Source organism: Mauremys reevesii, linkage group 9 (assembly GCF_016161935.1).
Source record: "Mauremys reevesii isolate NIE-2019 linkage group 9, ASM1616193v1, whole genome shotgun sequence".
Classification (NCBI taxonomy): Eukaryota; Metazoa; Chordata; order Testudines; family Geoemydidae; genus Mauremys; species Mauremys reevesii.
In genome coordinates this window covers 77,368,184-77,391,437 of record NC_052631.1, presented here as the reverse complement: position 1 = coordinate 77,391,437, position 23,254 = coordinate 77,368,184, and the positions used below count along the sequence as shown (strand labels likewise).

The window sequence follows — 23,254 nt, the reverse complement described above, 5'->3', positions numbered from 1 at the left end:
ATGGCAAAACTCCAGTGACTTCAGTAGAGCCAAGATTTCATCCTGTGGATATATTTCCCCGTGATTTAATGCCTAATGTTTGTATTGTTTCAAAAACATGTGGATAGCTGCTATTCCTTTGAATACCTCCGGGCCTGCCTGACAGGTCTGTTCATGGTGACATCAAGGATGAGCTGTGGGGCTGTATATTTACCTCCTCTACAATGCTTAAGGAGGTAAAGGCACATTGCCAAGATATACAGCTCTGCCTGGCTGACATCATAATTAGACCTGTCAGTCATCCAGAGAAAGCCCAGCTCTGTATCTTTAGTGGAGTCCTCCCTTCCAGCCACCTGACATTTCTGGCAACTGCCTAATGATATTTAAATAATAAATAAATACATAAGTGAATAATATTTACTCCTTATTTAACACTTTCTGATTTTCAAAGTGCAGAAAAACCACTAACTAATTAAACTGACTGATTAATCCCTTGATTGCTATGGAAGATTATTGGGTTTTGCAGAGCTACTGGCTTCTTTCTGATGAGGGGGTTGGTTTGAGGGGGCATGTAGAATAACTGCTGTGACAATGTTTTGTTTATTTAGGGCTACTTAGCTTTTAGCCAGGTTTCAACAGGCCAGCAACAGAGCCAATTTGCTGGAAAACAGAGCTGTTAAAACCAAGAATTGCTTTAAATTTCAGTTTTAAGAGCACCTGGAAGCAATAAAACATCTAATTTTAATTTATTTTCATGGGGAAAACTCCAAACATAAAGTAATGAGAGGTACATATTGTTTATTTGCGACAGCTTAAAGATTTAAAGAAGGCCATTCCCAAGAAATATTTTAAAATTCCTGTACAATTATGCAGTTTTAATGTAACAGCACTTATCACTGGATGAGCAAAACTGTTTTTGAAAGGGAAGGAGATACTGATTTTGTTTGTTAAGGGCCCTAAAAAGGAGCAGCTGATCTGGAGGTTTTATATTTAAATGTGCCAGATTTCATTGCAAAGGACTGTACAGCTCCTGAGATATAAGATGAAAATGATGAGTCTGTACTATGCCCAAGAGCCAGCCAAAGAGTAAAGTGTCTACCAATGAGTAGTACTCCTATATATTATTTAAGTAGTTATAATAAAATATGGTTTAATATATTGCTGAAACCTTTTCCCCAAGTATGTCCATTGGTATGAGTCATTGCAGTACTAAATCTGTCTTTTTTTCAAAATCAGTCACGACATAAGTCTTAGCCATTTTAGTTGCCTGTGGTTCAACTAAGGAGATGTACAAGAACAAAATTAAGACATTTAATATTACAATAAGATACAGATGATTAAAAAAATCACAAACACTGTAACCTCATTCAGTGTAGATTTTATTCCAGTCAATTAAGTAATTGATCAAAGATAATAAAATATAAAAGCTCACTGCTGGAAGACTGATTTTTATAATCTGCCATTTGCAACTGAAACCAACAAGTCAAATTTCATATTACACCAAAAGGGGGCATATCCTGCACGTATAGAGGGGCCCTCTTACATCAAAGCCAATGTGGGGCAAGATCCACTAGGACATAGGGTGCAAGGGACTTGGGATACTTGTGTTCAGCTCCTGGCTCTGACACAGATTTCTTGTGTGAGTTTGGTCAAGTCACTGGGTCTCTCTAGGCCTTAATCCGCCTTCTGTAAAATTGGGATAATGATATTGCCTTTCTCCTGCTCTCTCTCTGTCTTGTCTATTTAGATTGTAAATTCTTTGGGACAGGGATTGTCTCTTATGTGTACAATGACTAGTGCAGTGGGCTAGAGGACTATTGAGGTCTCTTCCAGTCCTACACATCTATGATTCTATGAAAAGGCCCTCGGGCCCCTGTGAGGAATTTCACCCTCAGCAGCCAAGGGAAAAAATGTTTACATTTTAAAATTAAGTTTGAAAGAGATACATTAGCTAAAGATAGATTGGGGCTTAAGAAAGTTTTGTGGTTATCAATGCAGCAAGATCTGTCAATGGCAACTTGCCCAGTCTGAAGTTCCTTTCTCATCTCTCTATTGATCTTTTTTTGGAAGCGGTGCTGAGTCCTGGTTTTAGGTAAAAGGAGCAAGCACATCAAGCAGACTTGTCTTTGCTGTTCACAGCTTTCTCCAACCCCCCCGCACCCTTTCTGGACCAGGACAGAAGCTAAATAGTTACAAATCATTCCCTATTAAGAAATGTATTACCATGAACTGGTAAACACCCGTGTCCCGCTGAGGGTCACAAAGCACTGTAACTCGGGCAGTCCTCCTTTACTCACGTTGCCTGACAAGGAAGTGTGGGCTGAGGCAGGACTGCGCGATTTGTGTTTTTCATTCATTATTTTCCAAGCTGCTTCCGCCTTAAGCCTTGCTCGGTTTTCCCTTGGGCCAGATCCTGGCTCGGGCAATGTGAATGCATACGACACACGGGAGCCTTTGCACACGAAAGCCAATGCTGGTAATAGAGGCAGGAGAGAGAGAATAACTATGGGGAGGAGAACTTGGGGGGAGGGGGGGCGGTTCTGCTGCTGTTTATTCTGGGTAGGAGACAAACCCCCCCCCGCCGGCGGGAACTCAGGCTCTTGCAGGAGTAACAGCCCCGTAGTATGTCCGCGATAGCCGCCCGCCCGCCGCGGAGCTAGTCACGGCAGCGCTGGGGAGAAGGGGCTGCCGGGTCCCTGCGGCCCCTGACCGGGAGGGGCTCAGCGCTGCACCCCGCGGGAGCTCAGCCCCCGCCCTAGGGCGCGAGAGCCGGGCGCGCGGGATTCCCCGAGCCCGGGGGGGAGGGGGGGCTCGCGCTGGGCGGGACTGGGCGCGGCAGCCGAGCGGGGGCTGCCCTGGCACGCGCAGGGCCCCGCCACCTTAAATTGTGTGACGCCGGGTTGCCATGGCCACGGGTTTACGCTACAAGGGCTGATCCGGGGGAGGGGGCGGCGGCTCATTTCAGCACCAGGCTGGCCGCGGACAGCAGCGGCGGCGGCTCAGGCTCGGCGACTCTCCGCTTCTCCCCCTGCGGGCTCCGCTTCGGCGCTGGGGGGCCGGCGGGTCCCTGCCCCTGTGCGTGTCTCTCCCCCCCGGGCGCCCTCCGCGGCGCAGGCTGAGCCAGCCCCGAGCGGCGCGGACGGGGCGGTGAGGGGCGCGCCTCCCTCGCCCGGAGACTGTCTGTGGGGCGGAAGGGGGAGAGAGGACGGAGCGAGAAGGGGGCGCAGCTTCCAGCCCGGTGAGTCCCGGCTGCACGCCGCGTGCGTGTCGGTGCCGTAGGGCCCCTGATGTCACAGGGTCCCGGCGTGCTCGTGGGGTCCGTGGGTGCTGAGGGATCCTGAGCTCTATAGGCTCTGGCGCTATAGGGTCCGTGGGTGCTACGGGATCCTGAGTTCTATAGGCTCTGTCTGGTGCTACAGGGTCCTTGGGTGCTAAGGGATCCTGAGCTCTATAGGCTCTCTCTGGCGCTATAGGGTCTCTGGGTGCTACGGGATCCTGAGCTCTATAGGCTCTCTCTGGCGCTATAGGGTCTCTGGGTGCTAAGGGATCCTGAGCTCTATAGGCTCTCTCTGGCGGTATAGGGTCTCTGGGTGCTACGGGATCCTGAGTTCTATAGGCTCTCTCTGGCGCTATAGGGTCTCTGGGTGCTAAGGGATCCTGAGTTCTATAGGCTCTCTCTGGCGCTATAGGGTCTCTGGGTGCTACGGGATCCTGAGTTCTATAGGCTCTCTCTGGTGCTATAGGGTCTCTGGGTGCTACGGGATCCTGAGCTCTATAGGCTCTCTCTGGCGCTATAGGGTCTCTGGGTGCTACGGGATCCTGAGCTCTATAGGCTTTCTCTGGCGCTATAGGGTCTCTGGGTGCTAAGGGATCCTGAGCTCTATAGGCTCTCTCTGGCGCTATAGGGTCTCTGGGTGCTAAGGGATCCTGAGCTCTATAGGCTCGCTCTGGCGCTATAGGGTCTCTGGGTGCTCTAGGCTCCCTGGGTGCTAAGAGATCCTGAGCTCTGTAGGCTCCTTGTGGTGCACTAGGCTCCCTGGCTGTTGTAGGGTCCCTTTACCTTTGATGTAATGCCGGCATTCCCGAGTCGTACTTTGTGCTACAGGCGCCTTCTGGGGTCGTAGGGACCCTTGGGCTGTTACTTCTCTCGCAAGAGTGGGCGGGGTTGTGGGCCGATCGCACGCAGGAAAAGCAGAGCGGTTCTTCGTGGCGGCTGCTGCTCACCCCAGCCCCTGCCTGCACAAGCTGGAGACATAGTCTGCACCGCTGGTTTGGGTTCATTGCTCTTTACTCTCCATTTGGGGGTAAAGGGGAGTTAGAAATAGGGGTCGATGGGGAGCCCACTGGTTTATTTGGAGTGAAGCAAGTGAAATTTCTCCCCCTCCCCCACCCTACTCAATATAAACTGTTCTGTAGCTCTAATTGTTCGATAACTTCGCTGCCCCAAGGAAGAATGTTTCCTCCGTTCTCTGTATTGTAGTGATGTATATTATCATTTGCTTAAATATTACAACAGGCTATTCGCTTTGGTCTCTACTTTCAAGAACATTGTGTAACTTCTCTCCTACCCCTCCTGTATTAAGGATTTCACAAATAAATCACTGGTTAAAATGATTTTCCTCACTGGAAAGCCAGGGATCTGTTGATCCGGGTTTTTTTAATCATAAGCAGTTGAAGCTGGCACCTGGCATAAACAATAGGAAATGATAGCCCCCTTTGGATAGGAGGGTGCAAACACCCTCCCAGATATTTACACTATATTTAGATCTTACCGGAGGATAGTGTGTACAGTCTCCTGGTTTTGGTTTTTAACTGAAAACTAGATCCATCAGCTTGCCCAGAGGAATTATCACTTTCCCAGAACTCATTCATCTGTAATCTAGTGTTGGTCCCAGGATAAGAGAGAGACAAGGTGGGTGAGGTAATATCTTTGATTGGAACAACTTCAGTTAGTTTAAGAGACAAAAGCTACTTGTGAAGAGCTCTGTGGAGCTCCAAAGCTTGTCTGTTCTACCAAGAGAAGTTGGTGTAATCAAAGATATTACCTCACCCACCTTGTCTATTATCTCAGTGCCTCTAAATAGGAATAGAATACTAGTTGAGTTTATATTAACATTTAAGAACTCAGATTTAAAAATAATCCTGTAGTAGATGTGAATTTAACTGATAAACTAGTTTATAAACTATGAACCAGATTCAGATCTCAGTTACACTGATGTAAAATCCAGAATAACTACATGACTTTGGGGTCTAGTGTTTGTCACTAGAGCAGATTAAATAATCAAAAGGTGAATTATGAATATTTTTGTGAATGAATGTGGCAGATTTGCTCTGCTATAATTTGTTGGGATTTATCATTCACTGCACAGTAGTAGTGGCTTATTTCTGGACAGTTGGATGAATCCCAAAAGTTTTATGAATTTTGGCACAAATGATAATTTCCCCAAAAAATCATACTGGACATGTGCTGTTTACTATTCATTATCCATCCAAATAGGAAGTAGAAATCATATCATGTGACTTGTGATAAATTACACAGCACAAATAAATTGCAGATAGTTTAAATAGCAACCAATGTTGTTATTAATTATTTAGCATTCATGATGTGTTAAGCCATTTCAGAAAGGGACAGTCCCTACCCCAAGGAGCTCAGGGTCTGTCGTTGGACAGATAGACAATGGGTTGCAATTTGTTTACAGAAACTATTTGGTGATGACTTCCAAATAAAGAATGCATTTGCAGAAATCAAGATTGGCTCACAAACAACCTGTGATGAAAAAAAAAGGGGGGGGGCTATAGATTTGTTACATAATTTCTTCTTCTAAAAAAAAATGAACTGGGACTCCTTATCTCCTTCTGCCCAGCCCTGCCAATACATCTTTTTATGGTACATTTGTAACTCTTAAAACTAAACATGCTTATTCCATCATAAGGAAGATGGTTTATTAAACAGGTATATGCTTTGTATTCTGTGCTTTATTCCAAAGAACAGGTTTTTCAGGACTGATTTAAAAAAAACACAATGTAGTTGTAAGTAGTGACATGGATCACTGTTAACTCAGAAAATGAATGAGAAATCAAAGTGAATTGATGGTGCAGACTCCCTGATTAAGATTTAAACTATGTGTTCTTGAACTTTAGAGCCATATTGTGATTTGGGCTACATGCCACACAGATGGGTAAGAACCCCACCTCTTACACTCTTGTGTTGCTGTCCAAACTCTGCACCGAGCTAGCACACAGAAGTTAGGGCCTGATACAAAGCCCATTGAAGTCACTGGGAGTCTTTCCATTGAATTCAGGGCATTTTGAACTAAACCAAGCAAGCCTTAAGTGTATGCTGAGCAGTATGGAGGGGTTAATGGGTGGAGCCTGGGCAACACTTTCCCACAATTTTCTGGCCAGCATATCTGAAACAGCATGAGTGATGGTGGGGGAGTTCTCTAATTTCCTGTTGGTCTATATCAGCATCAGATTACTACCCCTTGACACAGAGACGGAATTGTGCCTCAGAGGGATGTCTCTGAGGCATGAAGCCTCACAGGTGCAGCTTACACACCATCCTTGCTCTGGTCTGTGCCTAAAGGCAATTTTTTCCTGGGCATTGTTGCCTCATAGTGGCATAAATTATACAGTGTTATATTATATATTGTATGGAGAGCAATTATTCAAATGACACAAATGAAAGTAATGTAATGACTGTCCTCATGGGCAGAGGAATGAACCTAGAACTTCCAAAGCTAAAAGTAAGAGTACTGCTTCAGTTAAGAAGGAACTCCTATAGCTAGTATCTAGAGTAGACTCAGGTCTACTATTGACCAACCGTTAGAGTGGGACAAGTAACATACCAAGTAGTGTTACAGACTTCAAAAATGGAGCAAATCACATGATTAATTATATTAAAGTTGACTTATTTGTTTGTAAGGCAAGCAGGATTTGTACCAATATATTCAAAAGATATTAAAATTCTAGTTCCTACACACAACAGTGACATTCAGTATTCTTTGTGCTTATTTCCTCCATCATCTGTGTTCTGGGGGCAAATTCTGCCCTCAGTTACACTGGTGTAAATCCAGAATAGCTCTGTTGGTTTCAAAGACATTACTTCAGATTTTCAGTAGGGCAGAAAGATGGTCATATTCTGCTCTCAGCTATACTCATGGAACTCCTTTGAAATAAATGAAGTTGCCTGGATGTACCAATAGAATGAATTTGAGCCCACAGGTTTTTCAGTCCTTGGGCATAATGGGGTGATGTACAGTGAAAGTTATCAATAGACACTTTGTGTAGTACCCTGCCACCCTCACTCATGCTGAGTACTACTTTATTCTGTGGATCCCATTGAATCCATTGGGACTACTTGTGGAGAGAAGCAATAGTCAGCATGTGTAAAGGTGACATGATCTGTTGTATGTCCAGTGTTGATTAAGAATTTGCCATTTAAATATATTGTACAGTATATGGAAACCAAACAGTTCATCATCTACAACTTCTATGGAAAACATGCATTTCAAGCATGTTATCACAATACATGATAAAGAAAACAAAAGAGGATCTGTTTTCTAGTTCTTACTCAGAATAAAACTCCTGTACAAGTGTTGCCTGTATTAGGACTGTACAATTTGGCTAATGGTAAATGAAAGGCAGTATATAAGGAAAACAAAAATAAAACACTCTCTCATTTGATTTGCTTTATCTTTCTGTGTGTGGAACTCCCATTGACTTCAGTAAGAGTTCTGCATATGGGATTTGCTGCTGCTCCCATTGAAGTCAATGATATTCCTTCCATTGGATTAATGGTGCAGGATCAAGCCCGTGGAGCTTTATAGAATTTGGAACCAAATATTGGGCCAAATTTGGCTCTTACACCATGGGCAAACTAAATGTATGCATGGTTCTGTGGTGTTGAACAGGATCTAGGGGACAGCAGAATTTGTCGCATTATGGGAAAATGTTTGGTATGAACACATTTGGGCCAAATTCTGCTCTTAGGACCCATGTAATCCCACTGATTTCCAAGGAGCAGCATGGGTGTTAGAACAGAGTTTGTCCCCCATCTTGCTGTGTCTATTGTTTTTTCTCATGTTTCATATATTTTACTCAGTATTTAATCTGACTCCTTTCCATTAGCCAGAATGGGTTTGTAACTACACAAAAGTCTATTGCAAGCATCAGTGTAGGGGGTAGGACACAAAAATTCAGGGACCTTTCAAGAAAAAACAGGTTTATTTACATCAGTTCTCACAGGATATCAGCAGTTTACTAACAGGCCACTGAGCTACAAAACTAGAATGTAGCATATAAAATATTTGTAAAAGTAGCATTTATAAATATTGAATATCAATAAATAGAATTCCACTGATAAAATAGAATTTAGTAGTATTATTGTTGTTTTTATTCAAAGTATTTATCTGGCAGCAGACACGGTTTCTTCTTTTGAATATCAACAAAAGGATGTGTTTTTTCTATATAATACTACAGAGCCCCAGAAAAGGTGTGTGTTATCAGCTAACATTGTCACTCTTTTTCTACATTGTTCTCTTTCTCTACATCTGCACCTGGCATACAGGGCCTGGCTTTTGGACATCCAAATGCCATGGTGATTCCTCTTTTTACAAATTTGGGTGATAGTGCTATTCAAGCTTTCTATCTTAGAAGTTGATGTCATCAACTGCCTGGCATTCAACATCCATTGTTGATGGCAGCATGAAACTGATGAACACACACATCTGTGCTAGGCTTCACACTTTTCCTTGGTTCATCAGTTTTACTGTCTTTCAGCATTGTGGCAATAACGTCATCAGTGACATTTCAGCCTTCTTTCAGCATGGAAAAATAGCATTACTATGATCTTGTGGTTGCAGCATTGTTCCTTCTTCCTGATGTGATTTGAGTGAAATGATGCAGTTTACTTTATTATAGAATTGTAAAAAAAAACTTGTTCTATTTCTGAATGAGACTTCTTTAATAATAAAAGAGCTATGTTATGTGAAGTGCTGTAGGGGAACCCCAAGTCTTACTGATGCAAAATTAAGAATAAACTCTTGTACAGCAGGTACTTAAATTAGTAAAATATTTCATGTATTAGCTCCTCTTCAAAAATGTAGCTTATAAAGTAAATATAGCATTAAAAGGAAAGTCCAATATTACGTTTTGTAGTCATGGAATAGTTTTTGTAATTTGGAAAATATAAACATGAATTCATAATTTATTAATAGCTCTACTAATTATATATAATTTATATATAAATATATATATATATGTATGTATGTAATTATAATATTCTATAACAATCCAAAACAATTGAAGGCAAATTCACCCATGAACAGGAAACTAATTTTATGTGTAATCAGTTATGCAAGATGTACCCTGTTATAGGTACCAGGACTACATTATTCTAGGGCTCTGAAATTATCTTCAAAAATACTTACATTAAAAGCTTGTTACAGCAGTAATGGCCAAATTAAAGAATCTCTGTTTAATAAAGATATGTTGATGTCCCACTGTGGTATGAAGTGGTTTTACTTTAGCATTCATATGCTTTTCTTATATATTTAAATAGCATCAACATTTTATAAAATATTTTTTATCACTAGGAGAAATCATCACAATGTGAACAGATATTTTAAAGGTGAATAAAATAAGTTTCTACTTATTAGACACAACAGTTGTTGTTATGCTTTTATACAGCAGTGGTTTTGTTGTTGCAATAATGATAATGAACTAACTTTTAAAAAAACTACATCTTTCATCACAAAGGATCCCAGAATGCTTAATAAACTGATACATAGACTATACACATAGGGATTATTTCTTCTGTCATGAAGTGCAGCTAATTCTGGGGTGGATTTTAGAATAGGAAGTGAAGAGAAATTAGATAGGCAGAATGCACCTGCCTAAATTAGAATTAGGAGATCTTTATGGACCCCAAGTGGCTGTGTCCTTAGTTTTACATCTCATCCAAAGCCCCTTGGCTTTGTACCCTCCTCCCTCCTTTGTCTTCAATAGTCCAAATTTGATAACATTCAGGGCACACTGCAAAGCTCACGTTCCCCCCACCCCCAATCACTTGAAAAGGAGAGAGAATTATGAGGATGGTTAATAGATGGAAAAGGAGGATTGTTTCAGTCTGTAACTTGCCTGCTTTTGCTGGAGGTTAGTCATATTGACAGGCATTTTTGATATGTGAATTGTAAGTTGAGTCATGGTGCTAGAGAGAAAGAATAGGTTTTACTTTTTATTAATCTAAAGAAATAAATACCATCGTTGCACTTAGAAACCGGAACGCAGAAAGATAAAGGCCAGACTTTTTGAAACAAGCCACTGATTTTGAATGCCTCAATTTCTGGGTACTCAGTTTGAGACAGAAGGAATGAGCAGCCATGACTCCAGCTGAAGTTAATAGGAGCTGCAGGTGCTTAACAGTTCTAAAAATCAGTGCCACAGTGTCTCAAAGTGGATATCCAGGCATGGAGAATAAGCATTTTAACAAACTGCCTGCATGTGACCTCCCACACAGTCAGTCAGTTGTAGATCAGGGAACAGAACAGTAGAAACCCAATCCCATGTTTTACCTACTGGGCCATTCTCATTGTCACTATGTTCTATCAATCATTATGTATACATGAGTTCGGAATTAGGTCTAAAATGCATCTGTCTCTACTTCATCATAATCACAGCCCAAATTTTGTATTCAAGAATCAAAAGTATTCTTTTTGAGATAACAAAACCGAACTTTGCCTATGACAGCTTTTGAATATTTATTCATTTTGAAAAATATTGGGAACAATCTGAATGTAGAATAGTTAAGGGATACGCTATCTTTCTCTGCAGCATATGAATCAGCAATAGACCACTACTGAGATTAATATGCAAAGAACAGCTTACACATTTAGCCGCAAATGTTGCTTTTATGAGCATACTACAGAATAAGAAATTTTGTATGTTTCATAGCAAAACTCTGTCCTTCCTTGTGAATATTCCCTAAATGCCACAATAACAACCCCTAAATTCTAGTGCAATATCAGTTCTATCATCATGAAATATCCATCATCTCTCATCCCCGCACAAACACACATCCATACCTCACTGTTGAAAATACTCATTGATGTGAAATTCCTCCATTTATTTTTTATAGTGATTATTTTTGAGGATGGGTATTTTGCTATGCTCTCCAGTTGGCCTGACCAACTCTGCTCTCTCAAAGTTGGCAGGGAAAGGACGTTCTGAGCAGGACTCCTGGACAATGTTTCCCAGGGATAGCGAGAGCTTGTAACCAGCAGTTCATCTCCTAGGCTCCCTGGGCCTCAGCTGCTGTGTTGTTCTGCAGCTGCCAGCCTATACTTCTGCCTCCTTTCACTATCTGCCTGCAAACTGGATTCCTGCTCTGGCTCCTTTTCTGTGCTGCCAGGCTCCATGGAATAATGCAGGGAGCGTGCACTTTAATTAGCTGACCATTGTGAAGAGCTGGAGAGCAAAAGGTAGCTGTGGACAGATCCAGGGAAAGGAGACAGAAAACAAAATGTCAGGCTACTGACTGCAGCTAACTGGCATATTCTGCAGCCAAAATCTGAATTCTGTGGCATCTTTTTGAAATTTGGCATCTGATTGAAATTAATAAGGCAGCTCACACCTCAGAGCAATTATTTTGGGCTCTTTGCAAACTCAGGTAGACATCGCTGCCTCAGTTTACACTCAGTTCATGTTTTCAAGGTTCTCTCTGCAATCATAAATATAAGAAACAAATATTTTTTTAAATAAAAGCAGAGATTGTGGTGCATACTTTGGTGGCAAGGGATACATTTTGTGGTTGAAGGATCACAAACTCCCTAGAGCCCTTGTGATGGATTGTGGGTCCTGGCTGTTTCTTAGAGTTTATACACATTGGGGCATATATAGCTGGAATAACCAAGTGTTGGAGGAAAGATAAAAAATGATCAGATTGTCAGTGTTTCTTGAAATAAGCTCTTTTGTTCTGTGTACATACACTATCATTTTGTTCTGTGTACATACACCACCTAGGACACTGAGGTCTTGGTCTGTGACTGGGGCTTCTAAGTAGTGCAGTAATACAAATGTTAAATAATAAGTGAATATTGTATATAAAAAGGATTTTTGTGATCACACATATCTAGTGTTAATAAAAATTCTTTATAATTTATGCAGAGCTGGTCATAAATCCATGCAACACACTCAGTTGCATGGAGTTCCCACTTGTGCCATTTATGCTTGTCTTAAATGAATTGGTTGCTGCCTGGCTTGCCAGGGGAATGAGAGCCCTCTGTGATTCACAGACATCTTTGGAAAATGTGCAAGACCTGCTCTGCATTTGTGAAAGAAAAATATTTAATTTTGCTGGGGTCGTTATTGGTTCTAATTCTTTGCTTGTATAATTCCACAGTGTCTCTGTTAATTTGCTTATAAGTAATAATTCTTTAATCCCTCGGAGAAATAGTAAAATATTAATGCCTTGCAAGTTACTGCCTGAGTAAATACACTGGCAGAGGATTAAGAATGTCCTGAAGCTCATATTCTTTCTAAGTGCTGCTCTGTTTTCCCATTCATAGCTCTTACCTTATCATTTATGACTTAAAAGGCTATTGTCATAATTGCAGCACTGTCAAGCTATAATGCATGATTTATTATGTACAGCAGGTGACTAGTAGTTAACATTTAATCTCAAAAAGACTGTTATTGTTTGTTTTTTCCTGCAGCTTTCCCTGGGTGGTTCATGATTTTATTGGTGACAAGATGACGATTCATATTTTTACCAAAGGACCCAGTGAGTCATCTTATTAACTCTACTGAAGTACATGATTGGCAATATTCCTACCACAGTAAGTCTCTATTTGTTTCCATTCTCCTGGAAACGTGGTTCCATAATTTAGTGAGACTGTAGTATGCATTGAAGAGTAAAAGTATTTTTCTTTACATAATATAGTGTCATTATAAGTTAATAGAAATGATCATAGCCAAAAGTAGATCTAATGTTGTGCATTCTACCTTAGTTTTTAACTTAGCAGTAGATGTTACATTACAAGAGAAAGCTGTGCTACAGGCCACATTATTTATCAGGAGTCATATATGTTGGTGTACCTTGCATGCGGTGTAGGGAAGAAGATAAATGAAAAAACGACTATATTACATGATATACATATTACTTAGGTATAACGGCATACAATATCTAACCTGAAAGTGGATCCACATGCAGCTAAAAAAGGGTGTTCTGAGACATGATAGATTCAGGGGGAAAAAGAAATAATCTGTGTGAAACCAGCAACATGAATTACAAGTTAGTGCTGCATGCACAAAGCAAGCTCCTCATTTCTCATTTGTTAACCCTGCCTGCCAACCACCAGTTCAGCCCTTTGGACTGCGTTTTGTACGATTTTGTTCACCTTATGCTGTGGGATTCCCTTTCCCAAATCCACAGCTTTGTGCCAGGATATATTATCACTGCTCCTATGATTCACAGTTCTGCAAACTGATGTACTTGGGCAGGTGCACGTGTGCATGACAGTGCTGCTTTTCCAATAGCTTTGATCTGGTTGGGAGCAAGATGAGGCACATTTCATTTAGTTATGCTCCTGTTCCTCTTTTGAATACTCACTTGTTCTGTCCTTGAAGGTGATATGCTGCAGTACAGCCTGAAGGGCTTGGTTCCTGTTAAGGTTTACTTGCAGTGCCATGCAACCTTTTCTCACAGGAGAAGAGCAAGTGGCCTGGAGTTACATTTGTTATTTCAGAGTAACTAGATGGTAACTGTACTGCTTTATTGCAACTTGTGCATAATCTCAGAATAACAGGGCAAAAAATCTCCTCACTGTATCCATTAACATTAGTTTCCTGGAAAAGATCTTGAAAACCAAGATTAAATTGGGGCTGGTCAGAAGATTTCCCTACTTGGAGTGCCTCATCTCCTTTAAACTTCGCTCATGCACACTTGTGCTGTGAATAGAAATGCATACTTGCCAATCAATGCTGGCTGTAGTTCCTGAAGTCAATGCAGATTGCTTCAAGAAAGGGTCCTACCTAATGGAGAAATGTGTCTTTTAATTAGCTATACAGATAACCAATGTATAGTGAACCAAAACACAGAACTAGAAAAAAATCACAATATTATAGAATAGAGCAAGGCTAATTAATGTAGCTGATGAGACTTTTTAATGTAATCTCTGACAGGTCTCACAGTGACTTGTGTCAAGTACAGACAAAAAGTAAAGATAAATGGAGCATCAAAATATTCAGTGTGCTTGTTTGTATACTTAGTGTTGATAAACGCTAGCAGATCAGAATAGAGCAAGCATATCTTTACAAAAATGTGTTCTGTTTGAAAATGTTAGCATATTATAAACCCCCTGAAAATGCTTTGAAACAGTAAGATAGAGCATATAAAAAGAGGATGTTAAAAAGTTTATAGTCAAAACATGGCCAAAATTGGAAGAGAATGTCCTCCAGATCTTAACTATCTAGATTTCTTTGTATCAGAGGGGTAGCCGTGTTAGTCTGGATCTGTAAAAGCGGCAAAAAGTTCTGTGGCACCTTATAGACTAATAAACATATTGGAGCATGAGCTTTCATGGGTGAATATCCACTTCGTCAGATGCAAGATTTCTTTGGAAGTTTATGAAGTAGACACTGCTTATCAGTAAGGTTTTCTTTTTCCAGATATAAAATCCCATACCTATTTTTTTGGTGGAACTTGCCTGTACCTGAGGACTACGTAGTGCACAGAGTTGGTGAACTAACCATTTGCCACTGTAGAAGTATATTCAAATTCTGTAACAGGAGCCTGATTCAAAGCTCATTGAAATCAATGGAAGTTTATCCATTTAAGTCAATGGACTTTAGATCAGGCCTTTAATATATACTTAGTGGAAATGTGTTTGAAGGTCTCATACTCACGCCTGTAAATATTTTTCCACATCACTTGGCATGATTTATGCTGTCTACTCAAAGATAGCCCGGAACATGAATAATCAGGGAGGTAATTTGTTACATTGTAAGAAGTTCAGTATGTGGTATAAACTTTAACATATCCTGTCCAACCTATGCTTTGCTGCTCTAGCAAGTACATTTAAAAGAAAACCCTGAAAACCAGTTCTTCCCTCATTTATCTGATAATGCTAAGTTCAGGAATCTGTGTCCACTGCAATGTCTAATAACCTGCTGCAGGATGAGGGAATTCTGCCTCAGCACATAAGACTGGATATGATACCCTCTCTAGGTCCCTTTCTATGATATACATTTCTATGATATTATAACATCATAAATCCCATAAAAATGTAGGAGTTACAAGAAAAGGCACAAATGAACTCTAAGAAATCTCACTAGGAAATTATGTTTAACAAGTTGTAGTATCAGTTACTTGGGAGAAAAATTAAACCTCTCCAAAACAAATATTCAAAGACTACTCTATTCTTTCACTGTAATGCTTCTAGTCAGCATGTAGCCCTCCATTGTTCACCTAGAGGTTTTTAAGAGGGGAATATATTGAATGTAAAACATATGAGATACTTTCACATTCAGAAAAATTTTGCAAAGTTAAATTCTTTGTCATGGTGCAGGAAGGCATAGCTAGAGATGTAGGGCTGTGGAAATCTGATGGCTAAGTATTTCTCTTCCCTCAAAGTTACAAACTGGGTAAAAATATTATTAGAATTGGAAATTCTCATCCATGACAGTATTTCACAAGACTTTTTATATTCCTCCACTGGAATAAGATTTTCTATCTAAAATATTTCCCATGGGAATGTAAGAAATTATGGTGTCATCCAATTGAAATCCAGCCCAGGGTACTGGGATTTGAAAAGGATTGTGGAGGGAGGATCACAGTTTTCATTATAACAGATTTTAGTAAATATTATAAATGTGCAATGATAGCTGCATAGGGAATGAACAGGCAATTTCTTTAGTTTTCATGTTGAATACTGTCTACCCTAAACTCATACAGGTGTACAATGTTTATCTACACAGGAGTTCAGACAAGATGATTAGAATGATCCCTTCTGGCCTTGGTATCTATGAATCTATATATGTCACACTAAAATAAGGGGAAGTTCGGGCTGTGTGAGGGCTATGGGATTGAGTCTAACACATGAAAAAGTCTTTTCAGCAGCAGTTTAAGAAAACAAACTAAATACTAACCTATTTGGGCCCTGATTCAGCAAGGTATTTAAGCAAATGCTTAAAACATCAAACATATGACTAGTTCCATTGATTTAAGTAGGACTGATCACACATTTAAAGTTATGTATGTGCTTAAATAGCTTGCTGAATTGGGGCCCCTTACAAGCAATATTAAAAATAAATATAAAATGGTTTAGCAACCACCCAAAACTGTTCCTAAGTTCACAAGTTACCTGAAAATTTTCAAATATATAGAGTGTATATAACTGAAGAGGGAAGGGAAGAAAATACACATCAGTATACATGTGTTGTCACTGTGGATTATAAAATAAAATGAACACCGGAAATGTTACAATAACATCATTACAATTTGCTGATACTTTGTTTTGCCAAAAGAAAATGGGAGGATTTTCCTTATCACTTGAGGGGCTTATCGCTTGATCCATCAGTGGTGTGCTTATTCAATTATCAGACATCCTCAATAAAGCTACTGCTTCCCAGCTAGTCAAACAGCTCAGATTTCATATGCACCCACATGATGAGCTTCAAATAACCAGTCCATTTTTTAAAGTCAGTCAAGTCCTTTACCTCATCTTAAATGGAATTTAAGAAACAAAGTTCTCTAAGCAAAAGCACTACGTGCTTTCTTTTATAAGGACCTAATCCAGCAAACATTTACACACATGCTTAACTTTCAATATGTGCGTAGCCCCACTGAAGTCAATAGGATTACTCACTGCTTTCATGTAAGTTAAGTTTTCCTCTTTTGGGGAAGGTTTGGAGGTTAATTGTTACCCACAGAACATTGGCGGCTGTTATACCTGGATGAGCTGGAATACTGTATGTTAAAAAAAATTAATATGTTTTTCTGACCAGTATAATGGTAAAACATTCTTTTTCTTTTACAAAAACTTTATACTTACACTTTAAAGCCTTTCTGTCTGTTATTTAATAGTGACCTTTTGGTTCTAAGTCTCCAACAATTTAATGTATCAACTTAATAAAATATCCATGTTACAAGGAACTCCTACCAGGGGTGGCTCCAGGCACCAGCACGCTAAGCACGTGCCTGGGGCGGTAAGCCAAGGGGGTGCTCTGCCGGTTGCTGCGAGGCCGGCAGGCAGGCTGCCTTCGGCGGCATGCCTGCGGAGGGTCCGCTGGTCTCGTGGCTTCGGCGGACTTCCCGCAGGCTGCTGCCGAATCCACGGGATCGGGGACCTCCCACAGGCAAGCCGCCGAAGGCAGCCTGCCTGCCGTGCTTGGGGCGGCAAAATACCTAGAGCCGCCCCTGACTCCTACTAATCCAAAAGTCATTGTAATGAAGGAATTTGATATTTTACTTTTAGAAGAAATTCAATTAATTACACTGGCGCCAAGAAACACCCATTTTGTTTATATACAGTGCTCAGGTATATTGTAAGGGTTGTCTTCCTTATCTTTCTATTGTGTTATAGTAATGTGTTTTGAAAGTAGTCACATTAAACTCATTTATTACTGTTTATAATTATAAACAGCTGACACAATTTAAGGAACAAATTTCAAAATATGAATATCTTCAGTTTAACATAAACCTCTACAAACTAATCATTCACAAAACCAAGGGCAGTGTATTCTAAAAACAACACTTCAACTACTTGTGCAATATAGGAGTAAAAATTATATTGCATGTACAGGAAAATACAATAGCTCCCATTAACCAAAGCCAATTTTTAGCATTTATCTAAACCTATGTCCATAAGATGTCTGAGCAACAACCTCTCATATGGTGGGGAATTTCTAGTGCTCACTCCTGAGTATTTGGATAGTCTCAGGAGTGAGCATATTAACTAAAGATTGCACCCTCTCTTGGGCTGGGCAGGAGGGTCCAACCATTTTCATAATCACTCTTTCCATCACCCAGTGAGTCAGAGCAAACACTGCCTCACAAGGCAGCTTCAAACTCAACACTCTGAGTCAGAGCAACCAAACACTGAGTTTAATTGAAAAGTTATCAACAAATCACAGTATCAATCCATGAGTTATGATGGGACTTATGGAAGTGTGATGAAAAATGGTATGACCTTTAAGGGAGAAGCTTGATAGCATTTCAGCAATAAAACTCCTTCACTAAGTACGTATTTGGTGGTTAACTGCTGCAGAGGAGTTGAGGAGGCTTAGGCAGTCAACGGGGGAATCATAACAAAATGGCATTAGTTATTTATTTAGTAATGGAGTAATAGATTCTTGGGGAAAGGTTAGAAATGTGGAGAGTATTTTCCACTCATTTATAATAATATTTAGGTTAGTAATTGGTAATGTTAAGATAGTGCTTCTCTCCTTACATATTGGAGGTCTAACACTCAACTGTGAATTTTCTTCACTATGTTGTTTTTTGAATGCAGTTCTTCACTACTTATATAATTACTATAATTACACCTAATTATCTAATTGTATAATTGTGTTTAATTACGTTTGTAGTGTACATACTTATAATCTCAAAATGAGAGTATTAAATTACATAAAACCCATTATGAAACTTCATGAAAATAATGTTTTGGACATGTTCAGTTAGCAATATCTTAAGCACAATATTTTGTTTTGTTTTTTTCAACTTTTTCTAATTATAATCCTAAACCAATTAATCCACAGACTGGTCTAACTGCCTGCTTATCTTAATATAATGATATAAAAGCAAAAAATAAAATAATTAAGTTTGCTAAAGCCATGATTTCACCCAGTGTCTCTTGTACTGATTTCCAGTCACAAATATTGGAGAGTAAGGTGAGAGGCTTCCAGAAAGGTTCTACTTAATGGAACCCAAACCTCAATGCAAACAAGAGGTGGGTTCATTATCTGCGAACCAGAACTTGCAAGGTCTGCACAGTATTGCCAGGCAGTTAATTGGATAGGTCAGATAGACTTGCCCAGAGATTCTATGAGAACAATTTTACAGGTTCCTCAGCATCCAGCTCTTAAACCATAATGAAAGAAAAGAAAAAATATGAGATGCTGTGCACCTCTACATTTAGCAGACTCCAGCAACAAATGCATTAGAAATACTGAGGTAGATACATGAAGATCAATATTTTTCATTATTTCTATTTTTGTTAAATAATTCACTTCAGCAGTTCCATGTATGTAACAACCATTGAAAACAATGGATGCTTTTCATTCAGAACCGAACTTGCCCATTTAATTCTGGAGGTTGAAAACTATACTGAATTTAATTGTAACAACCAGGAAGCTCAGATTGTTAATCTGTGAGTGGTTTTGCACTGAATCATATACTGTTTCCTAAATTTACTTCAGAGTATTTTAGTCACTGGATTAAACAATAATGTAATGTTATTTGATAGAGTTAAACCTTGAGAAAATCCAAATTCAACTATGGCCAATGAAAATGCAATGGTTTAGTCAGACATCCAACTCATGATATAGCTCAATGCAAAATGTATTACTTTCTTATTGTGCCTAACAGGTAAGATGTGTGTTTGTCATGGCATATGACAGGCTTTTGTATATTTGGGTGGATCCTAATGTTTTCCTCTTAATATTTGTGTTGTTTTTCCTAGTTAACCAACTGACTTCACAATGACTGAGGATTTAGATCACAGATTCAGTTGTCTCACTTGGGATCAGATAAAAATACTGGATCAAGTATTAACTGAGGTAATACCTATTCATGGAAGAGGAAATTTTCCAACACTCGAGGTAAAGCCAAAGGATATCATTCATGTTGTAAAGGAGCAGCTTATTGAGAAGCAAATCACTGTTAGAGACATCCGCCTGAATGGTTCAACAGCTAGTCACATCCTTGTGAAACAGAATGGAACTAGCTACAAAGACCTGGACATCATTTTTGGTGTTGAACTACCAAGTGAACAAGAATTTCAGGTTGTTAAGGAGGCAGTGCTGAATTGCCTACTGGACTTTTTACCAAAATGTGTCAATAAAGAAAAGATCACTGCTCAGACTATGAAAGATGCATATGTGCAAAAGATGGTCAAAGTCTCCACTGATCACGACCGCTGGAGCCTCATCTCATTGTCAAACAACAGTGGGAAGAATGTAGAACTAAAATTTGTAAACTCACTCAGACGACAGTTTGAATTTAGCGTTGACTCCTTTCAAATAATACTGGACTCCATGTTAAATGTTTACAGTGATACAGAATGTGAATTGACAGAAGACTTACATCCCACCATTATTGCAGAGAGCATGTATGGAGACTTCAATGAGGCAATGGACCATTTAAAATACAAACTTATTTCCACAAGGAACCCTGAAGAAATCAGAGGTGGAGGCCTTCTGAAATACAGCAACCTTCTGGTTCGTGACTTTAAGCCAGCAGATGAGGCTGAAATTAAATCTTTAGAACGTTATATGTGTTCCAGATTCTTCATTGATTTTCCTGATGTGGCTGAGCAGCAAAGGAAAGTTGAGTCATATTTGCGCAACCATTTCATTGGGGAAGAAAAGAGCAAGTATGACTACCTGATGACTCTGCGCGGAGTTGTGAATGAGAGCACAGTGTGTCTTATGGGACATGAACGACGACAAACTCTGAACATGATTACAATTCTTGCTTTAAAAGTACTTGGAGAACAAAACATCATCCCAAATGCAGCCAACGTAACATGCTACTATCAGCCCGCTCCATATATCAGTGACAGGAACTTCAGCAATTACTATGTTGCTCATGGACAGCCACCTGTCATCTACCAGCCATATCCATTTCATATACAAATGCAAAGTGGAATGGTTTAGTAAAAGTTAGCCTCCTCACTGCCCACCCCGCTACCCTAGTTGTCCAAAATAAAGGCCTCATTACAGCAAGTGTTACATCACTCAATTTCATTTTTTGTGCAGATTGCCAATGGTCTTTGATCAGTCAGGGCTGAAAACATCAGTAAGCATCTCATGAAATTTTGTTTATGTAAAATCACTGGCCATTATTCAACAAGTTCACGATGACTGTCATATGTTCTTAAAGCAGACATACTCTGTGACTGAACTGTCCATCCTTTTTGGCCAAAAAGAGAAAGATATTAACAATTCTAATTGTACAAAGTGCCATACACAATTGTTCTAGGTTCTAAACCATTCATTAACATAACTTAAATAGTGCATCTGGAAAATATATGCCACTAAGATACTTAAAGTTGTTCAGTAGAAACACCTGATTTAAAGATGATAGATTTAGAAAACATTGATATTGTGGATAGATTGAATCTACGAGGCCAAATTTGTTCCTCAGTTTCACTCATATAACTCTGCTAAAGTTCATTTAGCAATGCAGACTGTAAAATCATTTTTGGAATTTGCATTGATTGACTGAAATTATGAAATACCCTCATAGGTTAAGTGTTTCTCTATGGACTTCATCCTGCAAGATGTCGAACATTTCTCACCTCTCATTAAGGACATTAGCAGTTGAGGTCATTCACGAAGATGCTCATCATCTTGCAGGATCAATCTGTACTGAAGCCCTATCCTATATTTCTTGTGCACCCATTGATTTCAGTAGGAAATTTGAGTGTGCATGGAATGCAGCATTGGGCCCTGAGTCTGAATTACTGATACTGAAGATTGTATAAGCAGGTGATTTAATTATTCTGCACAATTATTTATGAAATGTATATTAAAAGTATGAGGGAGAAAGTGAACATTCAGCATGTGGAAACTTTTTTCCTATACATATTTGATATTGACCAGGGGAAAAAAAGTAAGCTTAAAGGTAGAGCATATGGTAATAATGAAAACAAACAAACAAAACCCCACCAGAACAGTACTGTGTCATTTTGAAGTGATTTTAAAAAAATGTTCTTAGTTGCATTTGATATGACATTTTATACTAGAAATGTCCTGTATACATTTAGATGTGTGTGCACATATACTAGTAGCAAATTAAAATCTCGCTCATGATCAGGAAATAGAACATTAGTTGCAAGTTTTTTTGTGTGTGTTTACCAAAGATAAGTTTTTAAACATGTCACTTAAGTGCCTCCTAGTGCCAATTGTTCCATGAACGCTGTAATGCATTCTAGAACTGGTCATGCTGGATATATGGAAAGCTGAAATATATGCTGTTGGAATTCCACTCGTGGATTATCTAATGTATCCTGTACTTACAATGGGTCTGATCCTGCACCAGTGAGGTAAATGGGAGTTTTGCCATTCACTTCATTGTGTGCAAGATTGGGGCCAACTAACCTGATCCTGTTCCCAGTGAAACCGACTGAGTTTTACCAATGACTCAAGTAGAAGCAGGAGCAGGGATTGAAAAAAAAATCACTAATGAAAAAAACATTTAGAGTGGATACTGTTACAAAGTTAAAGCTGTTAGTCAACATCTGGTTTTTTTTTATTTCTGATGCTTCATGTGTCACTCTGCCGTATAAAGAGCTCATGATGTTACAGGATGTAGCATCATTTCACATCATGCCACGTTAGCTGACTATTATATTATGAAGTGTTGACTATATTTTACCTGTATACAGACTCCCAGGTCTTAGAAAAATATCACCTGTGTGCAAAATGTTTGATTTATTTTACATAGAAATATGCTACATATTGGTATGTTAACTCAAACATTTCCAAGTTTATATTTTCTAAGATCTATGATCATTTGCTTGCCAATGAAATGTAACTCTGCGTACCGACACTAAGGTGTCTGTAGAGTAGAACATAAACAGCTGGTTTTTAAAGAAGATTATGTTGAATCTCAGCACTTGGGCTATCCCTTTTCTGTATAATGTAGAGCAATATAAAAACTACTCAATAATATGGAATGATGCATGTGAAATGATTGTGCAAAGGAAGAAGGGTGCAATAATCCACTTAGCGGCAAATGAATCATGTGATGTCCATTATGAATACATTATTTATTATCTGTTTCTTTTCTTGATTTATCAAATATACCCAATTGCTTGTCTCAGGACACATTTCATTTCACTTCCCCCACTATGCTCATGGATTTCTTACCCTGTCACTTGTGTAAATTGTACTTAATAAAACTGGCAACTTAAATTTCTATCTTATTGTATTTGGTAAGGCTACATGGCACTTAAGCATTTCCAGAAAATTTTCCTTAGTAAAACACCAGATAATCCACATACCTGGTGTAGTAAATTTTTATTGATTCCTCTAGATAAAAAATTGAATCTGT

At 39.4% G+C, this 23,254-nt stretch overlaps 1 protein-coding gene across 3 annotated transcripts; it reads left to right on the top strand.

Annotated features, from left to right (window-relative positions):
* Positions 1–2,951: 2,951 nt before the first annotated feature.
* On the top strand, positions 2,952–20,928 carry TENT5D (terminal nucleotidyltransferase 5D). Of its 3 annotated transcripts, XM_039486923.1 has the most exons (4): positions 2,952–3,217; positions 9,576–9,610; positions 12,693–12,815; positions 19,659–20,928. In XM_039486923.1, exon 4 carries the CDS (start codon positions 19,678–19,680, stop codon positions 20,851–20,853), a length of 1,176 nt encoding a protein of 391 aa, XP_039342857.1. In that variant the 5' UTR covers positions 2,952–3,217; positions 9,576–9,610; positions 12,693–12,815; positions 19,659–19,677; the 3' UTR covers positions 20,854–20,928. The 3 variants fall into 3 exon arrangements, with proteins under 3 accessions (XP_039342857.1, XP_039342856.1, XP_039342858.1); XM_039486922.1 differs by lacking the exon at positions 9,576–9,610; XM_039486924.1 differs by lacking the exons at positions 2,952–3,217; positions 9,576–9,610 and adding an exon at positions 6,707–6,725.
* The last annotated feature ends 2,326 nt before the right edge of the window (positions 20,929–23,254 follow it).

Bases quoted from the DNA above. Each gene is read 5' to 3' on its own strand.
- TENT5D (XM_039486922.1), top strand. From the start codon at position 19,678: ATGACTGAGGATTTAGATCACAGATTCAGTTGTCTCACTTGGGATCAG.